Below are 24,586 nucleotides of genomic sequence, written 5' to 3' on the forward strand. Positions count from 1 at the left end.
CTTTAAATTTTGCTCCTTATTTATTCTAGCCACATTTCCAATGCTCATTAGTCACACGTGACAAGTGGCTACCATTTAGAATAATGCAGATTATAGAACTTTACCCTTGCGGCAGAAAGTTCCACTGGGCATCACAGATCTCCCTAGATTATGCTGGTCACAAAGCCATGAGCACTGCAAGACTTTCCCAACAGCATTCTCTAGGCCTTAAATGCATCAGCAAAAGCCATTCAACTTTGTTTTTGGACGTGTCACCCACCATGGTTTAAAAATCATACTTAGGAAGAAGATAAACTCCCCAGAATAAAACACGTTAGATTGTTCACGCAAAAGGGGGAATCTGCTGTTGTCACAGTTAGAATGCTTCTTGTCATTCAGCAGCCCTTGTGAGAAAAGTGAAAAGTTGACAGACAAGGGATAATATTTAGTGGTATAATTATATTATAAAAAACCAATAATACTATGTTAAAGTTATGTAAATGAGGCTGAAAGAAGGATAAATATGAAAAGTACAGGAAATATGAAGTTAGTTTTGCCTGAAAAACAGCACCGACAAAACCAAGTGCCCCCTGGGAATGTCTGGGTTCGTGTGATGAGTGTGAGTGAGTATGTCTGTGTAAGCCTTGAAGGAGAGCAGTATGATACATTGCCAGATTTTCTCAGTTCCTCCGTAATTCTGATTTGATGTTTATTTCAGATCAACGGTGGAGAGAAGCGACCTGCCTCTGATATGGGGAAAAAGCCAAAAACTCCCAAAAAGAAGAAGAAGAAGGACCCCAATGAGCCCCAGAAGCCTGTGTCTGCCTACGCGTTATTCTTTCGTGATACTCAGGCTGCCATCAAGGGCCAAAATCCAAATGCTACCTTTGGTGAAGTCTCTAAAATCGTGGCTTCCATGTGGGATGGCTTAGGAGAAGAGCAAAAACAGGTAAGAAAGAATGCATAGTGGAGTGGGAGCCCATGTGCTTTCAGAATGCACATGCATTCTTTAAAAAATGGCTTTGGAGGACTTGGGGTGAATTTTTCAGATGCCAGAACTAAGGCTGAGAATGTGGCCATCAGAACCAGACTTCAGGAGACTTTCACATCATTTTATAGTCCTTTATCGCTCCTTCATAAATAGCCTGTTGGTTTCCTTTGTTTCAACGTTTATATACTGTAGTTACTTTTGGAAGGGCTTTAGCATGTCCCAGCCAGGATGACATCATACCTTAATGTTGCCAATGTGATCGTAAAAACTAAAAAAAAAAGAGTACTGAAAGTATTTGGGAAACTGTCCACACCTCTCTTTAACACTTGCTATTTACCCTTTGGTCATCAAAACCCTCTTTGCTCTTTGCTGAAATGAACTCAGATTTAAGGGGTTCCTACCCTTAGCCATTCCCTGAAGACCACCAGAGTATGTTATTCAAACCCTCATATACCATATTTCTAGGCTACGTTAAATGGGACCAGATGCCTGGTTATTGCCTGGTGGATTGCCATGATATTTGAGGACCATGCTTAGGGGAGCCACATGGAACATCCTGCATCTCAACCATGGCAGAAAGAGCCCAGAAGGTCTTGAGGTGGATGGGAATCATGGAGAGAGAGCCAAAAGTTCAGTACGTAGATGTAGCCCTCAACAAAGATGCAATATTGATCCCGTATTTCTAAACCCAGGACTACATTGCCATTGTCGCCATCTGGAAATTTTTGTCCAAAAAAAAAAATAAGCATCATCATTATGTTATAGTCATTGAAATGATTATCTAGACACAGCTGTAATTACTGCAGGATACCAAATGGTGGTAATGACCTATTAGTCTCATAGCTGATTCTTTTTTTTTTTTTTTTAAGATTTTATTTATTTATTTGACAGAGAGAGAGATCACAAGTAGGCAGAGAGTCAGGCAGAGAGAGAGGGGGAAGCAGGCTCTCTGCTCAGCAGGGATGCTGAGGCAGATGCGGGGCTCGATCCCAGGACTCCGAGATCATGACCTGAGCTGAAGGCAGCGGCCTAATCCACTGAGCCACCCAGGTGCCCCTCATAGCAGATTCTTGATAGAGACCTCTACCTTTCTTCATCAGATCCAGGGAAGTAGGGAAGAAACAGAAAATCTCAAAGCTATATATATCTAGAAGTACCTATATATCATGAATATCAATCAACATCTAAATGTATACAGTTTCTTCCTCTTTCAAGAACACTTTCCCATAATTTCTCTCATTTGGTCTACTAAATATTCATGGATACTTTCATCTAAATTTTGTAGATTATGAAATAGAGCCAGATAGTCAACTTTATTCATGTAGTCATTCAACAAGAGTATGTTGAGCATTTTCTATGTATCCCAGGCACTGTTGTAGACACTGGAGATCTAGCAGAGAACAAAAACAGACTCCCTCACTCTGTCAAAAGGTTTGTCTAAGATTTCTTGGGCTACTACACAGAATTATTATGACTGGAACTTAGCACTCTGTAAGACCAGTTATGGTGGAAATGGTAGAACCAGTTGCCAAGGAACATAGAACACAACCCCCCACCCCAGTTCTCCCCAAGGCTGCTTCTCTGTAAGCCAAAGCTACCTTTGACAGTCTGAATTCTCTACACATTTTCTTACATCCCTTTCAAGAGTGCCAGCCCAGAGATGGTTTCTTAGGAAGGCACAGGGCTACCATGTGGAGCCCCATGTTGCAAGAGTCATCTTCCAGGACAAAAAATACATCACTGAAACATTCTCTGTGCACTCAATGAAAACACCCATCTCCCTAGTAACAGGGTAGTTGACATTGTGTTTTGTGATTCGATTTGAAAACCTAATACAGTTGTTTTGGGATTTTAGAGCTGATTTCTATCCTACCACAGATCAATTTGCTGTCACACTCCCAAAAATAAGATGTGGTTCCCAGTTGATGTTGGACATTCATGGTGGGATTCTACAGTGCCTTCACTTGTCCACTCTGGCAGAGCATTGCTGAATGAGAAACTAACTACATATGGACCAGGAATCCCAGCCGTATCCCTGTTCCAGATTTCATAGCTATAATGCCTCTTAGTTCCACCCCTGATGCCACACCCCAGGACACACCCATACCCCTCTCTCTACTTTGATCATCCCTGTGTGTATTCTTAGTTACGCACCTGGCTTCAATACTATAAACTCTTTTGCTTGGTGAGATCAAATCTCCCAGAGGAGACGTTCAGAAAGTGATTTCTCTCCCTAGGGGTTATGCGCAACAAATCCCATTCACCAGAGGACATACGTGATTCCCCTCTGAGGACTCAGCCTTCCCCTCTACCCAAGACTCAGCAGCTAAGCTGGGCGTGTTGTTCCAAGGCTCAAATGTGCTCTTTTAGCTTCTACTTTTCAGACAGTTTTCTTCCACAAAACATCAGTAGCCTGTGCTATCATTCATCTGACTCCTCTTCTCTATCTCCCTGACCCCAGATACCTTTTCCTAATTATTTTCCCACATTCACTAGAGGAACTCATGTGGTTTTAAGACCAGTGGTTTAAAAGGGGGAGGTGTACAAAGGCCTTCCTTAGCCCGGGATCGGTCCTTCACGTTACTGATGTTAAAAGTCGGTGTCTACACCCATGTCTCCCGTGGAAAAGAATAACATTCATATGACGAAAATCGGGTAGTTCCTCAAGGCAAATATAAAGCTGCAGGTTGTTCCTACTAATTCTATTATAATAAGGCCGTTTATTTTTATTACAGCAAGATAGCAAACATTAAGATAGTATTCTGCATTCTTTCAGTGTGACCATATAACATATTTACCGACCCAAAGAATACGAGATTCACTACTCTCAACTGTCATGTTAAAAAGGGAAATCACTCCCATTCTCTATTCTGCCTTTCAAAGTGGGCCCGACCCTTTCTAATGCAGAGGATCATAGTTACGATGTAACATTTAAGGATTTCTAATTGTATAAGCCTGATGACAAACGTTTTTCTCTTTCTCTTGTGCATTTTATTTCCAATTTAGTAACTCAGTAATGAGTCTACCTTTAGGTTCTCCTTTAATGGAAATAGTCAGAGTTTGGAGGAAGAATTTGTTTTACAAATGAAGGATGAAATTCTGTAACAGTTGGCCTGTAGAGCTCACTGGATATTACAAAGCAGTTTTGTGATCAGAATCCAGGTGTTAAAAAGTTATGCCAAGATTGTTTGGGGAAATACTTAATAAACATAACCATCTTTTCTTCTTACTAAAAAAATGATATTTTAAAAAATGAAACACGTTACCAAAACGAGGTTATGGGAGCAGGGTGAGCTGCTCTAAAGTAGCTTGTCCCCATTTTATGCTCCTTTGATGTAGCAGGGGTTTAGCCTAGCTCATCGTTCCCTCAGAAGATGATTTTGCTTACTAAAGGCAGTGAGGCCGAAGAGTACACAAACAAGTATGGTCCGTTACATGCAGAGGATGGAAGCCTGTCCCAGGACAAGCAGAGAAAGGATCAAATGAATGAAATCAGACACTGTGCTTACAAAAGGGAGCTTACCCCATCCAATGGGCCACAGCTCTGCTGCTCCGTGGCAGTGTTTCTCCCACAGTCTGCAAGAATCACCAGCAAAGCGAACATGCCCGTCTAGAATGCACATTTGGGCATCAAGAGAATTTTAGCAAAATATCCCAAAGTGTTATGAGGGTGTATTACCACCTGTTCTTTCCCTTTATGTTGACTCATTGTGCCAACATAATACAGTATCTCTATTTGGAACTTAAATTAATTGTATTTTACCCTCCTTTAATATTCAAATTTGGGAATACACCTCCTGCTATGTATTTTTAACCGAATGTTGCTGCAGCAGATTAGAGGCAGACCATTAAACTCCAAAATTTAGGCATATTACAAGAGCCCCACATGATGTCATGGGCATTGTGTAGGCAGCTGGCTCAGGCAGAAGCTAGGATTTCACGTGCCACGATTGTTCAAAAAATCCTGTTGTCATAATAACCCCCAATTATGAACAGCTACAAACATAAACACAAACCGGGGAAAATTGACGAAATTATTGATGATTTATTAGGGGCTTCAAAAATTACAATATTTAAGGAAAAACAGCCATTAGTGAGATTACAATTGAATGTTTTCTTGACAACCAGAGGGCACATGACTAATAGAGCTGCTGTATGTTTATATCACATGCTTCCTCATTGTGGAGGATAGTCAGGAATGAGAAGCCACTGCAGAAGGGCAGAGCTTTATTTTGAGAATCTGTGGTAAGGAAGCAACTGTACGTACTTGGGTTTCTGTGAAGAATCTCTCAAAGAAGAAAAATCAGAAGGAGGCTGAAAGAAGTGGTAAAAATCCTCCAGGAACACAAAACCTCCCTTAGGAACCATTCCTTACCAAGCTGCTGAACAAACTTCGCCTATCCTGTGATGCCCCCCCACCCCCATTTTAATACTTTAATACTTTGGAAGATGGTGCTGAATCTGGAAGGGAAGGAGGATTGTGTTTGGGATTCCCAACCAGAGGTTTTAAATGCTAATGAATCGTAAGACAATGGAAAGCCCATTGCAGAAGCATACTAAGTCTGTTCCGAAGGCACCAGATGGAGAAAGGGAAATGAAACATAAGTATTGCTGTGATGTTGGTCATTGCTTCTTATCTTTCACTGACTGGAACCTACAAAGAGTGGAAAATAATAACTTAACAATACCACGCCCTTCATATTATGTTCCTTGGAGTTTCAGCAACCCTCAGCATCTTTTTTATGAGGTTTCAGCTAAATTTCTTGTCTATCCCCGTAATTTCTGAATTCTCTGATTCTGGTCACCGAAGTATAAGATCTGGGTCCACAGTGACAAGAGAGAACAAATCCAGCCGTACTAAATTAAAGAGTCCGTCCAGCTTTGAAGCCGAAGGGATTGGTCCAAGGAACTAGAAAAGGGTTCTTGGGTCCTTTTTAGCCATGGAAAGGCAGCTCTTAAGTGGAAAAGGAAAGTCACCTTAAATCAGAACCAGATGTAAATTACTAAATGAACCTTAAGTTCCTAATTGGAGACACAGTCGGGCTGTAATACATTTAGCAAATTACAAACAAAATGTTCTTGTTTACATTACATTAAATGGCTTTAAAGCTTCAGCCAAAGAGCTAAATAAACATGCTGTTATGCTAAAAATGGAGTGGAAGGCCTGTTTGGGGTTTGAGTATATTCGGGAGAAACCGCAGCCCACGGTGCCCGGGAAGTATATTTTTGTAAATGTTGGTCCTGTCGTGCATGGAAGAGGAGAGTAGATTTACCTCCAGATCGAGCCTAATGAGCAGATCTCACTTGCAGGGAAACTGTTTGAATACTGTAACATATGCCTTCTTTCAGGATGCATAATTCATATCCAAGGATATTAGCCATAGCAGTTCAGCTCAATAGCAACACCTCATTATTTTATCCCTCAGTATTTATTCCTATGTTTGACGCCTCATGAAATTACTGTTAATGTGTTTATATAAGGGCAGATCTGACACAAGTGGCAAGAATGTAATTTCCTACTCATTCTTTCCTGCTGCTGTGTCCTCTTCCCTTGGTAGAAGTGGCAAGTGTAAATAGTTAATTTGCTTCAATTATGAGCCTGTCCTGCTAAATTAGAAGCAGCAGGGATATGAAGAGCCAGAATTATACTTATGAGGCAGCTGACAAATCCTCTGAGCCCACAGAATCAAATCATTTACTCCTCATTGGTGCTCAAACACCCACCGGAGAGGTGTTGCCGCGGTTTTTCCCCCTTATCTTCCAAGCAAATTTGGATTTGACGTCAACAATACTCAAGGTTAACTGAAACCCTGCTGCACTGTAACATTCACACATGTGTTTATCTTAGCTGTTTCCTTATAAACAGTATGCGTGATTCCTTTTTTTTATTTTTCCACCCCAACCGGGAGTAAAAAATGTGAAATGATTGTTCATGTTTAAACCGTAGGATATAAGACAAGTCGAATTCCTAAAGATGTGCAACTGAGCAATTAATTTTAAAAATTTTCTTAGAGGAAAGGGTGAGCCTCTTTTAGTTCTAAAATTCAAGTACAGATGTGTCCATAATTGTGGGCACAATGGGATTACTACCTGCGGGTGTAAACCCAGGTGGGGCACGTGCAGAAATAGCCTAGGCTCGTATACAGTGGAAGTAGACATTTCCTTGAAAGTTCCCATGACACTGATGGAGAGAGAATTTGAAGAAGATACTCCTTCAAACCGGTTGTCCTTTTTGTATTACTGGTGGAAATATTTGAAGAGGGTGGGAGGTATGTCTGTTTATCAAATGATTCATTTCCATTGGTGTGCATTTTATGTAGAAGACGCAATTCAGAATTTTATCCTGCGCACTCATCCTAATACCCACAGAAGGAGAAATCTAGCCCTGGAGACTCCACACTCAATCGCACATATTTCCTGGGCACGTACTCCGTAGGTACCAAGTACGGCTCTGTTTGCTGGGACTTCATCCGAGGACAGTGCTGGTGGGTGTCGGAGAGACTCATCAAGGGGAGTTCTCCCGCCGCTAGGAGGAGCCATCGAGTCGAGTGGGTGTATCTAGGATTCCAGGTCAATTTGGTTCATCTCATGGTTAGGTTACGTTCTTTGCAGGATACGGGATAAAATAAGTATCCATGCTAGTCTGTGTTTTCTTATCTGTAAAATGAGAGTACTGATACCAACCTTCTTGTTGAAAGAATTAAAGACTATAATGGACATAGACAAACACAAAAAATGCATGCAACAGAGGCATGTTGTTATTGTTGTTGTTAAATTTTATTTATTTATTTATTTTTAATTTGACAGACAGAGATCACAAGTAGGCAGAGAAGCAGGCAGAGAGAGAGGAGGAAGTAGGCTACTGGCTGAGCAGAGAGCCTGACGTGGGGCTCGATCTCAGGACCCTGAGAACATGACCTGAGCCGAAGGCAGAGGCTTAACCCACTGAGCCACCCAGGCACCCCCAGAGGCATGTTTTTAATGCCTTTTTTGATTATATAACTTCAGTTCCTCACATCACAGCAGGAATACAGTAGGTACTCAATATATTGTTACATGTGGTTGTATGACCTCAACACATATTTTACAGCTGTGTTTTCAGACAAAGAGCTTGCCTACCCTTCCGTAAGCAGGTCATTCCGTTACAGTGTTGATCATTTAGGGGGATCAGATGGTCAGCAAAAGAATAGATAGTAAGATTTTTGTCCCATCGTATAATATTTTCAGTCCTCTGAATACCACTTTATAAATGTCTTTGAGTTCCGGAATGCCTAAGAAAACGCTGAGCAAGTTACACATGATGGAAATTTAACCGCATTTAAGTACTAAGTTCTATATAAAATACAGATGCACTTGCTCTAGCTGTCCTAAATAATAACAGCATTGAAAGAAGCTGCAAACGTTAATTTCTAAAGGATACAGCAGGGAATTGTGATTAAATTATTATTTCTTATACATAACTACTTCTAAGCATTTTCTATAAATATGAACTTGTAGTGGGGACCAAAAAAAAAAAAAAAAAAAAAAAAACTCCTACATTTGAAAGTCAACCAAAAGGAAAAATGCCTTTTACGTTTTTTTATAGTGTTTGAATAGAATACAGAGTTGGAAGAATTATACATTTTTTTTTTCTTATTATTACTGCAATGGCTTGGTGGAAATAAACTACGACTATAGAGATTAACTAAGGGCCAGAGCAGAAAAGAAGGAAGGAAGATGGAATTAAATGGTATTTATAAGATTTTCCTTTTTTGTACATGTCAGATGGATTGTTTGTTTGGGGTAGAAAAGGAAATCGACAGATTATATTAGACTTTTTTTTTTCTATTTGAGTTTATCACATTCGTTGATATTGAGCTGCTGATTTTAATTAGGGATTAACAGCCTATGAAAACATGTGTCCAAGCTGGTATTTAGTGCATTTCCAAAATGATTCAGTGAGTCACTAGATTATATGAACAGGCTTTGGATTCTCTAGAATTGCTATTTGATGTCTATCTAGGTATGTTTTAGATTAGTCATTATATATGTTTTAGTTTAACCAGTAAGATGCAGTCCTTAGATAGGATATGGTAGCTTTCTTAGAATAACAAACCACAGCATATAACTAAGTTAAGACAGGATGAATTCAAAAGTGTTTGGATGAGCTGGGGAAAATGATAAATGATGTATTATGATTTTTAAATCCTCATCTGGCCAACTTTGCACTTTATTTCAAACAGCTGTAGACCATTTGGAAGCCATTTTGCAGTTCAGCCGAGTACTAATATTTACTGTATGAACCACATATCTTTAAAATATTTGTCTTTCCCTGAGAGAGAGAGAGACCATTTCTTTCCCAAACTTAACTTTGACATAAATCAGACCCATCCTTCCCGGTTAGAAGGTTTGATCATTGCAAGATTGTTCCTAGCCAAACACCGTTCACATCGTCTTCGGTTTCTGCAAGTAAGAGACTTTGTCCATCCATGAATAGAGGCTTTGAGACATTTTTGAGGAGCTCTTTGATGATGAATTTTAAATAACTGTTCTAAAGTCAGGGTTTCGCACTTCACCACTGTGTGGAATTCTTGCATGGTTTTATCACTCTCTCATACATTTGAGTGCTCTCTTCAGACATAGCCATCAGCTGTGGAATTCTGAAAGCATCCACGTACAATTTTAGACGGTAGCTTGAGAAAGACATACCAGGGTGTATAATACTGGAGCCATTAGGTAGTTCTCAAAGGTGAAGGTTCTAAATTACCATCAGGGAAACCACCTCAGATTTTAATTTCACTCTGGGCTACTCCCCGTTAACCGCAATTACAGAAATATACCTCCTGAAATGACCACCCTTCCACTCCTCCTTCCGAACATCTACAGCTATGCAGAAAAGAGCGGACCCATCAATCCACATAATATGACATGATGAGTTTACTCTTTTCTAAAGTGGTGTGTAGGCACTTTTGTGATGATCCCCCATAGTCAATCATCAATAGGCAATAGGGAGCCATTTCTAGAAAACAGGGCACTCTGAATGCTAGTCAGGTATCCTGTAACAACATCGATCCCAGAGTGAAACCAGGGGGCACATAGCCAGCCCGAAACATATTGAGTTAGCAACCTTTCTCCAGTGGTTGTTAATCAGCAAATTTCAGGAAAGTTAACTCTTTGCCTGATGTTAACTCCTGGGAGCCCAGCAAAGGCACAGCTCTGTAGTAACACTGTTGCTGTTCCAGTGGAAACCAAATGCAAGAAAGATGGCAGATGCTCTAATCAGACCATCTGACAACACCATCTTACCTATGGCTACGTAGAAAATGATGCTTTAGTCAATGCTATAGACTAGACTTATATTTGCCTTTGAAAGTTAAAGGAGTAGTGTATTTTAATAAAAACATGTTAGAACCGAGTATACAAATACGTATTACCATTGAAGATATACTTACCAAATATTTGCTGCCAAGTCCTGAGTAGCATCTGTGTGTGGGGGGGGGAGGAAGACCCTCTCAAAGACAGTTTTTAAGGTATTAAAAGTAAATATAAACATTGTCAGCTTAAGATCATTAATTCCAAATCATGTCTTGGAGAAGAGGTTGAAGGAAAACTGTAAACTACAATCTGTTTCTCAAGGAAAAAAAAAGATAAAATCAATAAAAAGCAGGAGAGCTCTGTGTTTCCAACTGTGGCTGAACCAAAGCATATACTCTACACACAGACCATACTGTTCAAAGGCATTTGTTGTAGGCTGGCATTTATTTGTTTTCTGAAAAAAGAATCTGAATTCAACTTCCGATGATTAGCTCAGTGAGTTCAGAAAGCTCTTGTACTCGAACCAAGGAATTTACTGGCTTTTTACTAACAGATTTCTTTTAAGTTTCTTTGGCTTTATATTTAGTAAAGATAACACAATGGCTATATGATAATCTTGCATGAATTCCTAGTTGTCTTATGGTGATTGCCTTTTATTTTACCAAAATGTAGAAGTCTAGGCTGAGGACCTCCCAACAGGAAAACAATTAGCACATTCATTTCATAGGGTCTTTTATAATTTTGCTGACAAGGTTAGTCATTTGTTTACCTTAAATGAAATGTTCTGCTTTAATTAATATATTCATGAGTAAATAACATTTCTCGCATCTTGAATTTCGCAGTTGGAGACCAGGCTCAGCAAACCACCTTTGGCATTAGAAACCATAAATTGACCTCTGCTGCCGACTTGGGCAGATATTTGGTCTTTAGACATCATTTATATTTAATGACTCTGACTAATTCTAAAGCCAGTTTTCAATACTGATCTGTGTCTGTTTTGGAGCTCAGTGTTACAAAATATTAGCCAAGCCTCATTCCCTGCTATAAAATTCAAGATGTGGGGAATTTAAAATAGGTCTATTGATGAAAATACATTTCCATTTACACAGTAAATGGTGAAAAATATTTTACTCTTTAGGACTGATTTCAAAAGATTGCCAAAAACAGACTCGAAAGCCTTGAAAGAATCAACGTAATGGCAGCCGACAACCATGTGTGTTCACTTTGCTAATCTTTCATTTTCGACTCTAATGACTCCTTTCTGTTTAACTTAGCGATGTGACCTTTAGCATACCAGCAAGTCATTTTTCAGTACTTTTGCTCCATTTAGGATGATTTTACTTTTATTTTCAAGATGATTCCCTCTGAAAGATGAAAAGCTTCTGTAAAATGAAATTCATTTCAGAACATCTGTACCTCTTCACAATGAGGTGTCCACAGATCCATGTCACTCAGTGTCTTCGTTGGAAAGGGCATGACCAGAGCAGGCTACCCGGCATGGCACGCATGCGGTCCTCAACCACTCAGCATCCTCATTCCACTCCCCAAATGAGTCTTTGACCACCATAGCCGATTCCTGAGCCTTTGAAAATGGAACTTCAAGGCTCGAAAGGTTAAAATAGTGGTGAACCTGCAAACTTTGTAACTGTTGCCTTTGATTTACTTTCCGCACGTAATTGGTCATCTTTGAATTCTGTCCTTGTTTTTATATTTAGCATGGACCATATATACCAAGATTTTAATGCACTGTAGGATTATCTGCCCATTATATAAATATGAATGGCTTCTTTACCCGCTTGTGGTTTCCCTGGGAACCTTCCTCAATAGTATCTTTCTAAGCCAACTACCTCCACTCTCAAAGTAACCCAGATAAATCCTTTCATATGCTTAATGTAAATGGAAAATTTTACTATTGTTCATCTTCTTCTTATCAAGTCTATTGCCGTACCTCTTAGAAATCTGTTTCCATAAGAAAACATAATCTTTGGGGAGATATATATTATTATATGATATAATTGCTTGTGTGTGTGTGAGTGTGCATGCACATGGGCAATTATCACTGTGCATTGTACTTCTCTGGAAACAAAAGCAGATGCACTTTCTAATCTAAGATTCTTTGTTGTTGTTATAGGTCTATAAAAAGAAAACCGAGGCTGCAAAGAAGGAGTACCTGAAGCAACTAGCAGCATACAGAGCCAGCCTTGTATCCAAGGTAACGTGCAACAGTGAGGTACCAGGATGACGTGAGGGCATCTTATCGGAGCCTATGATGGTCATTTAAAAGCATAAAAGATCACTTTAGCATTTCCGCACTATCCTCTTTGTTGAAAAAGAAAAAGGTAAATCCTAAACAAAGCTATATGCTGTGGAAATATTGGTTCATACCTGAGGTCCAGAGTGGCATCCTTAGGGGCCTTCTGTGAAATATCGTCCACCTGTGGATGATTGGTTTTGTGGGTTAGGTTAGTACAGCACATTCTTAATCCTGAGCCAGCCTTCTTATTTCTCCATAGCCCCCTTAAACTGCCCCCTGCCCCCTGCCCCATCCCACTGGCTATTAGCAGAGGAGAAGCCAATGGACTGAAATTCAAGCCTCATTATGGCGGCTTTAGGATGTAAGCCTGCTCCCATTCCCCCCTTTCTCCCCCCAAAATCACGGCATTTCATTTGAAGTGAGAACACCATTTAAAAATACCTTATGCTTTAGAATATCTTAAACACTAGTTCTTTCTGTGATAAATGCTCAAGAGTTGACTCTCTTTGGTCTCAGATTATTAAAGATAGAGTTCCCTTTATAGATTGCTCAGGGAGGTGACCTCAGAGAGACAGAGCTGAATCTGTAAGTACTTGACAGGATGTCCTATCAAGTCCAAATTGGACTGTTCCTGGCAGTGAGTGGCTTTGAGCTCTGGACTTCATTCCATTCACCCACAAAAGCTGTTTCCTCTTTCATCCACAAATATCCATTCCCCTTGTTACAACCTTAAAGTAATTTGATAAATAAGCTTTCTGTCAGGGAAAATATACACTGAATATATTGATGCAGAAAAAAAAGAACACAAAATACAAATGCATGAGAAATCTCATTTCATTATTGGTCTAATGAAACTTTATGTTCCAATTCTAAGTAAGACTTGACGGGGAAACTTACTATTTATTATTTAACCTTAGAATTTCCAGCTCTCCTGTAGTATCTCACTAAGGATCTCAGTTTCTGGTTTATCTCACTCCTTTGGAAAATATTTTTATTTTCTGCTGATACCATCTCCCATTTCAGTATATTTACAGAATTCACAGAATGTGTGTGAAATTTTAACCAAAAAGTGAGGTATATAAAATATATAAATATAACATATTTATATGTTATAATACATATAATTTATACAATTATGTGTAAATATAATAAATATATAAAATATTAGATCGAACAGCAACACAGACAAACAAAAAAAGAGTTACAAATGATTAGATCTATGCAGCCATTGGGCTAAATAGCCATGTTGATATTATTTAGATTAATATGCCCCAAATAGAAGGAGATTTAAAAAAAAAAAGTTTCCCGTGGTGAGGGCTATGAAGTGTGTAAACCTGGCGATTCACAGACATGTATGCCTGGGGCTAATAATACATTATATATTAATAAAATATTTTTTAATTTTAATTTTTTAATCAAAGTAGAAAAAAAAATAAGTTCTCCTTGTTTCATCTAAGGTAAGTTTCTTTTCCAGCATTTTAGATAGAAGTCTAGTCAGAACTTCTATTTTTCCATAGGAGAAAATCAATACTTGAAGTCCAATCCCAATACAAAGCTCTGTGGTTAATGTTATGCAGATTGCCAGAATGTTATAACACTGACTAAGCCTTTACTTTCAAAACAAGTGTCCTCAGATTTGCTCTTCACTGCAACTTTTTCTACTGTTCATTCTCAGAGTTGCAACCCTCAGTATACGGCAATTTATATAAATGCTGTGAATTGCCATTTCTACATTTAAAAAACCAAGCACTTTTTTTAAAGCTTACTCTGGCTTTTTTTTTTTTTTCCCCCTTTGGCAGTAGGAATTTTGCTGGAACTGTTGAATGTCTATTTATGTACAACTATCTATTGTGTGTATACAAATTGAAGGAAAATTACCAATACCCTCTCCAGGTTAGAGAAGTGGCCCTGTGATGTTTTGCCCGAGTAGATATTTGCAGTATAAACTTTCAGGCACGTACAGAATATTTACCCACCTACCTTCCCTTTGTACACGGACACTTACGTAAAAATCCATTTCTTTTCCATTTTAAATAGTGACAAGGAAATTAATAGCCACTCATATTCACACATACACTTCTTCAATGTTGTAGATTTTTTGTGTGTATTATAAATATTCTTCCTGTTCTGAAAGATCTAAAGGTACAATCCTAAAATGCGACATGATAATAATAGTTACAATTCCAGGTAACCACAGTGCACCAGCCAAGCTCTGTTTTCCCCCATTCACTCATTCATGTCTTCATCTGGCAAATGTCCCTGAGCACGTGGGTTGTGCTGAGCACTGTGCCAGGCTCAGAGGACGCCATGGAGAATAGGCAGATATCTTCCCTAGAGAATAGGAGATATGCCCCCTGGAATTTAAGAAGCTTTCTCTTTTGTCGGGGAGACCAAGAGTGAAAACATAAACTAATAAATGACCAAGAGGGGCGCCTGGGTGGCTCAGTTGGTTGGGCCTCTGCCTTCGGCTCAGGTCATGATCTCAGGGTCCTGGGATCGAGCCCCGCATCGGGCTCTCTGCTCAGCGGGGAGCCTGCTTCCTCCTCTCTCTGTGCCTGCCTCTCTGCCTGCTTGTCATCTCTCTCTGTCAAATAAATAAATAAAATCTTTAAAAAATAAATAAATAAATAAATAAATAACCAAGAGCTTTGAGAATCTAAGCATTCCGAAGGAAATAAAGGACGGGATCTGATAGAGTGGTCTGCAAAAGTCCTCTTTGAGGAGGGGACCTCATTCAAGGCTGAGAGCCAAAGGAAGACAAGGAGCTTGCAAGACCCAGAGGGAACCTAGGGAAGAGCCAACCAGGCCACAGTCAGCAAGTGAGAAGCCTCCGGAGACGGAAATGTCTCCTTGAAGTCAGAGGTCAGGGTGGCTGGCTGACTGAAGAGAAGGAACATGGTTTGAGGTGAAGCTGGGAAGATGGGCAGGGGTCAAATCACCAAGACCTTGCAGGACATGGAAAGGAACTGGATTTTAGTACAGAGGGAAGCCACTGAATGGGTTTCCGTAGAGGATGGATACTCGGATTTATATTTTTATTTATTTATTTATTTTTAGGTTTTATTTTGTTTATTTGTGAGAGATAGAGCAGGGGAAGGAGCAGAGGGGAAGAGAGAGGGACAATCAGACCCCACGCTGAGCACAGAGCCCGACGAGGGGCTCCATCTCACAACCCTGAGACCATGGGCTGAACGGAAACCAAGAGTCGGATGCTCAACTGACTGAGGCACTCAGGCGCTCTGGATTTATACTTTTTAAAAGATCACTTTATTGGGGCGCCTGGTTGGCTCAGTGGGTTAAAGCCTCTGCTTTCAGCTCAGGTCATGATCCCAGGGTTCTAGGATCAAGCCCCACATCAGGCTCTCTGCTCCTTGGACAGCCTGCTTCCTCCTCTCTCTCTGCCTGCCTCTTTGCCTATTTGTAATCTCTGCCTGTCAGATAAATAAATAAAATCTTAAAAAAAAAAATCACTTTATGTGAATGATCCTCTCCATCCCCACACCTTATCCCACAAAATAAGCTTGATTATAAACATTCCTCTCAGGAGGAAAAATAACCATAGAGGTAACAAGTGCCCAAGCCTGGAGTTGACCTATAGCATCCTCCATCCCTGTGCTGGGCCTTGCTGTCATGGGTCCTGTTCACAGTGTGTTTGACCTGCTTCCTTAAAACACCTCCTGACCCACAAGTCTTGGTAAAGCATTGACATTCTCACTTCATTATTGTCAATGAGATATTGTATTAACTAAAGTCTCTTTTCCTAACTTTCCTTGGGTAAATTTTATTTATTCCTCCAGGCCTAAATATTTTGGTACTATTCTCTCTGCAAGGCATTCACACACCAAATAGGACTTTGTTTCCCTAGACCAATAGCTCTTCCCCTCACTAACTGGCAGCCACGTCAAGGCTGCAACTTCTTGCTGCTTCCACTCTGGGCCGTTGAAGACTCTAATCTAAAATTAGCCGCTTCTAACGAAACCAAATCAAAAATAGGAACAGCCAGTGAACATTGGCTCCACCTCTGAAACGGAGTCGTAAGATTAGTAACCCTCCTCTGAATTAGTGACGTTCCTGCTTAAATGTACTCTCTACCTTCAAACCCAGCATATTAATTAACATGACTCCAGGTCTGAATAAAATGCCTACCAAAAATAAAAACACTCAGTCATAGTAAATAAATATATTCTAGCCTTCATACTTCAAAATGACAACATGACAGATTCTCAGCAAGATACTGTTTCCCAATAATACAAATACAAGGGGTATCTTGCTATTGAGTAGCTTGGGCGTCACATGCTGTGCACGGCGTTTTCCATACATCCCTACTCATCATTAACAACCCTACAAAATAAGATTTAGCCCATTTTCTAGATGGTCTCTAGGCTGAGAGATTAAGTGATTCTCCCACAGAAATGAGAGGGTGGCAGTGGCAAACAGGGCTGAAACTCTGCTGTCTTGTCAAAAGCTTATAGGCTTTTTTTCTATGTTGGGTAATTGTCAAATATTTATACCTCTGGAACTACAACAAAAATGTAGTTATTCCCCCAATAAATTGTATGCCACCTCTTACGTATTAGACAGCTAAACTAAAGCTGCCCTGATTTAATGAGGGCAGGGGGCAGAGTGGAGGTGTAGAGGTTTCTGAATCTCGCCCCACCCCCCACTCCCTAACCTCCCACTACAAGGGGCTGGCCAGAGACCCTCAGAGGAATCTGGCCCCTGTGGAGTGTTTGGGAAACACATGCTTTTCCAGCTGTGCTAGCGTGTCACCTGGTCCCAGGGAGCCAGGGACAGACCCAGCCTGAGAGGCCACCCTGCTGTGCAGACACATCGGTATTGAAGGACGTGTGACTAGGGGCACAGAGGGTTGCAAATACGACGCGGGTCAGACCCCAGAATAATTATTCAACTCTGGGCCCTATCATTTAAAGGGGGACATTGAAGACATTTCAGAAGAAAAAGTCATAAAAGTAACAGAGGTAAAAGGCAGTAAGGTAGTAGCTGAGAAAGAGAATTTGAAATTGCTAAGCCTGAAAAACAAAGACTCAGGCATGTTCAAGCCCATGACAGGCCTTAGCCCCAGGACTGTGATTACCCGTGTTCCATTTTCTCCGACTTTAGAACGGGAAAAAGATGCCGTTTCAAATGGGAGGAATTTGATCTGAGCAGGGCATTGTTAAGCTCTTGAATTGGCTGAGTACACAACTTCTTTCCATAGAGAAATTTAAAAGCAGGAAGCAAAGTTTTATAAGTAAGGATTGAAGAAGATCTCTAAGGCATCAAGGAAAAATCTATTTAAAATGCCACCAACAATTATCTGTGGCCCACCTGTAAGAACGCGCCTGCTCTCATCTAAATTGCTACCAACATCACCCCAAGAGTCTTCAGAGGGCAGCAAAGTCCACAGATCCTGAGGGCAGGTGGATCTGGGTTCAAATTCCAGGTTTCCCTCTTCCTAACTTCCATTTCTTCATGCAAATTATTGAGCGCTTGATATCTCAACTTTCTCATCTGTTAAACAGAAGAGACAATGGGACACACATCCCAGAGTTTCCATGAGGATCGAATAAAAAACTCTGTATAAACTCCATGATTCAGAATCCTCAAAACAGGAAGCTCTTAATAAATACCAGCTATTTATTATTATTATTATTACCATGATTATCATCAGCTTTATTTTTCATGTTGTTGGTAGGTGTGCAGAGTTTGTGTGCGATAGAAAATTTAACTGGCTCATATTTTCAAATTGTCTGCAAGGCTGCTTTGATATAAAGGAATTTTAAAAGCGACATTAAAACAAGAAAAACTTGCTTCATGGATACATCCTTTTAGAAAGATGAGAAATGACCTAGATATTGAAAAGACTCATCTACACAGCTTTCCTCACTGAAAGGTCTTTATGAGCCTTTAGTCATGGGACAGTAAGAGAGTCCGAGGACCAGGAACATAGACTGTTATGACTAGAGCTCCCTGACTTGAACCCTCTATTTAAGGTCATTTGGGGTTAGACCATTAAGTAAAGCTTAAGGATATATAGCTTTTCCATAGACTCAGGAATTCCTAGACCTAGATCTAAATTATTATGTTGAAAATAATGTATAACTTTAAACTAGTTTCATTTTACCACATAGACCAGAATTTATATTCCCAAAATGAGTGTTGCATTCAAAGTAGTCACATTGGGAGGCTACAAACTTATTTTATTATTGCTCCCAGAATTCAAAAGATTTTTGAAACTCCTCTTTTAGAACTGCAGCCATGAAAAGTTTATGAGCCACTTTAGCAAATCAATCTTGTTACATTGTTCTCACATCTCATTCTTTTTCCCAAACTTCACCCCAATCTAACCCACAGACCTGGCTTCCAGGGACGATTAGCTGTTTCTAAAAATCAGATTCACCATCAAAAGACAAAGAGTTGTCTGAGGATATGTAAAACTGTGTCCCCCAGGCTCTGAAGAGAATTCAAGTAGAGAAATTCCCAAATATTCCAAGTAAAAGCAGCATTATTGAAATATTCATACAGCTTCTTAGGAGGGCCAATTCTGGGGCAAGGGGGCGGGGGGCGCCTGGGTGCTCAGTCAGTTAAACATCCTGCTCTTGACTTTGGTTCAGGTCCTGATCTCAGGTTGTGGGACTGAGTCCCTATTTGGGCTCCTTACTCAGCAGGGAGTCTGCTAGAGATTCTCCTTCTGCCCCTCCCCCGCTTCTGAAAATAAATTAATAAATCTTAAAAAAATAATAATAATAAAGTGCCAACCTGGAAGGAGATAACATATGAATGAATACGTTCTAGTATATTAAAGTGACTTTAAGGGCACACATCAGAGAAGAGACTGTTTCTACTTTGAGGTAGGGTGTCAGAATGTACAGGGACAATGGAAGCTTTTTATAAAAATGCACCGTGAAGGACAATATTGAATCACATCAGGAAGGTTCTCTGTTGCCATGACTGATAGTAAAGAATCACAACATTTAGTTCAAGGGAAGGACAATAAACTCAAATGATTTCTTTTGTTTGAAATAACGTATAGAATTCATGCCATGGAGAGCTATTGAGACAAATACTGGGTCTGAATTTGGAAATGGGATGGATTATTTTATGACTGTTACATAAAATCTGCAGCTCCGAAAGCCCAGATCGTGATTTAAAGATAATAAAATCTCATGCTTCAGGGTGTAAGTTAATCACCTGCAAGGACCAGGAAGAATTTCCCTTTCAGAAGTAACAACGCACAATTGAGTAGGTGCATAAATTTTGTTTAATTTCCCGTGCATCAAGTATTGGTCAGTGCTGAAAACAAGAATCAAATTAGATGGACTATTAATCTGATTTGGTTCAACAACTCTTATATTGTTGCTTCCACTGAGTTTTATGTCTTGTGTTTATACTTTGCTATTTTAAATAACAATTGCTTTGTCAGTTTCTCATTTTTATAGCACTTATCATCCCCAAATGGGGGCATTTATACACTATGCACTATTGTCTGCTTTATACAAAGTAAATGGATTGAAACTATCTCAGATTATCTACAACATAGTTAATCAGAAGTATCTTAAGGGTTATAGAGTGGTGTCTCTTGCAGAAGATTCTATTGAGAAGACCCAAAAGGTGTCGATTCACACACACACACACACACACACACACTCATTTTGCTGATGGAAAACATCTTTCAGAGTCAGTGGTCTAAAAGCAAATAGGAAATAGAACTCACTCAGAATCTAATAGCAAAAACACATTCCTTCCATGAAAATGTCAGAGTCATGGGTAGATTTTCAGTTGTGTATACAGTGGTAAAATCATATTTGCCAGGTGACCTACCCAAAGCACACACTACTAAAGAAAAGTGGTTAGTGTATTTCAAAATAGAAGCAAATTTAAATTACTTAGTTTGTATGAGAAAACAGTTTTAATTTATGAATGGTAGGTATAGAGATCTTCATAAACAATCTAATTGATTTGCAAAATTGTAGCCTTGCTTTCATAGTTTAATTAGAAGAAAGTGACAGAACAGATTAAATTTATGATTTCTTCATGTTCCCATTTAATCAGATTATGAATTCATGGCACTTTGCTATGGAAAATGAACTTATTCTACCTATCTTTCAAAGCAATAAAATAGCTCTATAATTAATAGACAGTTTGTTGCATTAGTCTGATTAAGAATTAACTAGAAGTGAAGCTAGAAGCAAATTTTTTGCCATCTAAATGAGTGGATCTTTACATAAAGATAAAAATTCTCAACATACAGTTGGAACACAGTAAGCCTCCTTGTGGCCCACCATCCACCCCTGATCCAGTGGAGAGTAAAGGGCAGGGTACCTAACCAAAGGACAGAGGGTTATAATTTCTCATCACTTCTAGAAAGGTATGGTTTATGCTGACAACACAGAAGAGAATGGAAAAGACCAGTCGGATATTTTGTGGGTTTTCAAAGATTTCAGCTCTTTCCTCACCGTTTGGGAAAAGGAATGGCATGTCTTGTCAGGAGTCTCAGCAAGGGCAACAGCGAGAGCATGGAGCCTTGTTCAAGAACAGTCATTCAGTCATTCAACAGACAAACATGTCTGTGTTCTCTTTGTCCTGTCACCGTGCCAGATGCATGTGACACAGAGATTTCATTTCCTACCATAACAGAGACCATTTCCTTGATGATGCAAGACACTGTCATAGAGGCGACAGGAAGAGCACCTCCACTGGCGTCCCTTTCGTGGGGCGGCGCGTGGCTAGACACGGGACATGTTACCTATCTCGTCACATTCAACTACTAGAAAGTAAGGCGAAAACATGTAGCTTCCCCCAGAGTCTCCCTCCCTCTGTATTAAAAATTGTACAGAGTGCTATCTAACTCATCATTTTCAGAGATCTATTTAATTTGTTTGTCGGTAGTCTTTCTAGGGATTAAAATTTAGTACTATTTCAGAATAGGTTTAGCACTAGCGATCTTTACATGCCTTAATGTGGAGAATATAAATGACAAAAAATGGCTGGATAGACAAAATATTTTTCTATTTTACCATGAGAAAACAGTCTTCTCAAGGTTGGCAAAAAGTTATCTCAAATTCGGTTGGAATCTATTTTTATGTACCTGTGTCTCTATATCTCCCTCTCTGAAATGATCTTTCTATCATTTCTCTATATAATGGAAGGCCTGCTGTTAATCAAAAGGTGGAATTCAGGAGGATTTGGTTCATTGTTTATTTTGAATTCACCATTGAAGAAAACTATTACCATGTATATGCCTTAGCTCTTCTAGGATGTAATTGGGAAGCCACCAGCTTCCTAATTCTTTCAATAAATTGTGTCACTGTCCTCAGCCTAAAATACGAAATTCACTATGCAGGTGGTTTTCCAGGAAACACAGAACTATAGATTATTGTAATATTACAGCTGGATTGTGTAATTTAAGTATGTCTTTTGTGGCAACAAAAATTAGCTTATTTCAGGCAAGAAATGACTATTTAAATGGAAGTGTAGTTCTATTTGCCATTTAAAGAGGTTTGTGTAACTTACTAATTCTTCTGAACCAATGTTTTCCGTTGAAGACGATTCTCACCAAATGACCCATTGAGAGAAGATTTCTGTGGTTCTTAGCTGGAGATTCACAACACACTAAAGGCTCCCAGAAGGCACTGGCTTGTTTCCCTACACATTTCATCCAGGAGCCTCGTTTTTTTATAGGACATGTATTTTTTCCACAAATTCCTCCTCCCCCATACAGTTCGGAACTGCACGTGTCAGGGGCTAAAGTGGATGTCACCCCTAGAATGGCTTGCCACGGGTGCTGTGCGCCCCCAGAGCTGGTCCCGCTGTTGGCCAAGCGTCTGGACTCACCAGAATTAGGCATTTCTATTCTACATGTAGCCAAAGTCTATTTCTCTAAGGTTGTTCAATTGGACAAATATCTTTATTTCATTACATGGCTGTAGTTCTCGGGACGATTGTATGAATCTGTCTGAACAACATGTCATGTGCATCTATGTGCACTTTGTTTACGTCCAAACACACGTTCAGGTCACCTATCTATACACTATAGATCCCATGTTACTTCTTGACGAGGTGATTATTAGCTAGAGAAATCAAAATGCAAACATCTTCCCATTTATGTGTTTCAGAGCGCTGATGTGAGTGATTTTCAGGGCGATGTGAGTGATTCTTCTTCTGTTTAAATTAAAAACATCTATAAAGCAAGAAATAAAGATGCACTCACATGTATTAAATTTTATAGATATCTATCATGTGTAATGGTTCCGTTCCTGTAGGGAGTTGAAGCCGTATGCGATTAAGTATGAAATTAGCCCTTCTGTGGCAGGCTAAGGAGGGGGAGGAAAACACAATGAGACTGCTTTCCCGGATGACTTCACGACACAGACACACAATAAACACATAATCTTCTTGGCATGTAGGGAACGATTTTTGAGGCGTATCATTGCAGTATATGCTATTCTGATGTAGAACTAGTCACTGTTTACACAGCCTGAATTAACCTATTTGAACTTTTCCTGGAATTGTTCACTACTCTGCACACAACAATAAAAATTTTTAAGTAGGGGCGCCTGGGTGGCTCAGTGGGTTAAAGCCTCTGCCTTCGGCTCAGGTCATGATCCCAGGGTCCTGGGATCGAGCCCCGCATCGGGCTCTCTGCTCAGCAGAAAGCCTGCTTCCTCCTTCTCTCTCTCTGCCTGCCTCTCAGCCTACTTGTAATCTCTGCCTGTCAAATAAATAAATAAAATCTTTAAAAAAAAAAAAAGAATTTTTAAGTAGAAACAACAACAATTTAAAAAAAATCTACTTAAGTTTCTTTTTGTTGTTGTTGAAATCACCTTTTACATCTGCATTTCGCCAAGTTTCTTTCTTTCAAGGTCATCCCTTGAAAATGTGTGAAAAATTTCTGACATTTTTAATATTCATATAGGAGACAGGGAATCTGCATGTCGGTTCCTATTTTGTAAGGCTCCATCAATATGGACACAGATAAATATTATAAGGAGAGGATGCTTCAGAGAGGCTCAAATTCTCAGGGTACACCTTACTTTATACTAGACCTGGTGAAGTCAGAGCCTCCCAGGTGCCCAGATTTCCATGGTCTGGCGTATTGTCACAGATGTCAGTTGTGTCCCCTCTCTGGAGAGAGAATGTGGGGCTGGTTGTTTGTTTACCCCAACCTACCTTTCTTGAGTCTGCACGTAGATGCCCCGTGGTCCTCATTGTGGTTTTCATATCATTTTCCTACACTAATGGAGAAAAACGAGTTGCATTGATAGTAGTGTTATCTGCTGACTTGTGAAATGAAGTTCGCACATTGTGTTTCGGGTCATCTTGCGTGACGACCAGTGTCCCTAATGTTCTGGTCCATCGGACGATGTTCTGTGTCACGGGAGGGTTTCAGAAAGACCCTGCCACGCTGATAGTAACAGGAGCTCATTTGACTGAAAAACAGAATAAGCATGATATCAAGGTTCCAGAATAAGGATATTTGCATCCTCAAGGCACTGTTTTGACAAAGCAACTTTTCTTCTCCAGAAGGATATGGTAGCATGTTTCTTCCCCCACCTGGTTTCACTTCTCCCCTTTTGTTTTATCAGCTTCTTCCTCTGAGCAAATGTAGGAGATAGGTCCTTGCCCTGGAAGAAATGCTTCGGGGTTAATTCTTGGTTCTTTTCAGCCCCCACTGCTAGGTCTAGTTTTTAAGTCAATGAAAAGATTATTAAGAAATGGCCTTAGGAAGGTATAAAAAAAATAGGGCAAAATTATATTAATTCATGTTGGAGTCAAAAGTTTCTAAGAGAGATTATTTTTATCCAGTTCATTATGAAGGACAATTCATCACCAACTTCTTTAAAAAATCCAGATGAGTTCTGTGGCTACTTAGAAGCTGTATTAATGTGGTTTTATGTAACTTCAGAAAGGTATTTTAGAACTCCTTTTCTCCTATTCATTTCCATGAACCAGCTTTGTTTTCTTTGTGCAAATATCTAGGCCAAGGCTCCTTAAGACTGTAAAAAGGAAACATTAAAAAAATGAGACATACAATCAATAGAAGAACTCCAGAACTGAATTACTTTCAT

General features: G+C 39.7%; 1 protein-coding gene across 2 annotated transcripts in view; it reads left to right on the forward strand.

The window, feature by feature from the left end:
* The window catches only part of TOX (thymocyte selection associated high mobility group box), a 303,336-nt gene that overhangs the window by 267,963 nt on the left and 10,787 nt on the right, over nt 1-24,586 (forward strand). For both annotated transcript variants that reach the window (XM_044245550.1, XM_044245551.1), the window contains 2 exons: nt 698-928; nt 12,396-12,476. In XM_044245550.1, the coding sequence (XP_044101485.1) occupies nt 698-928; nt 12,396-12,476 (312 nt within the window). The remainder of the gene's footprint in view (nt 1-697; nt 929-12,395; nt 12,477-24,586) is intronic.

The sequence above is a fragment of the Neovison vison genome, chromosome 4 (assembly GCF_020171115.1).
Source record: "Neovison vison isolate M4711 chromosome 4, ASM_NN_V1, whole genome shotgun sequence".
Classification (NCBI taxonomy): Eukaryota; Metazoa; Chordata; class Mammalia; order Carnivora; family Mustelidae; genus Neogale; species Neogale vison.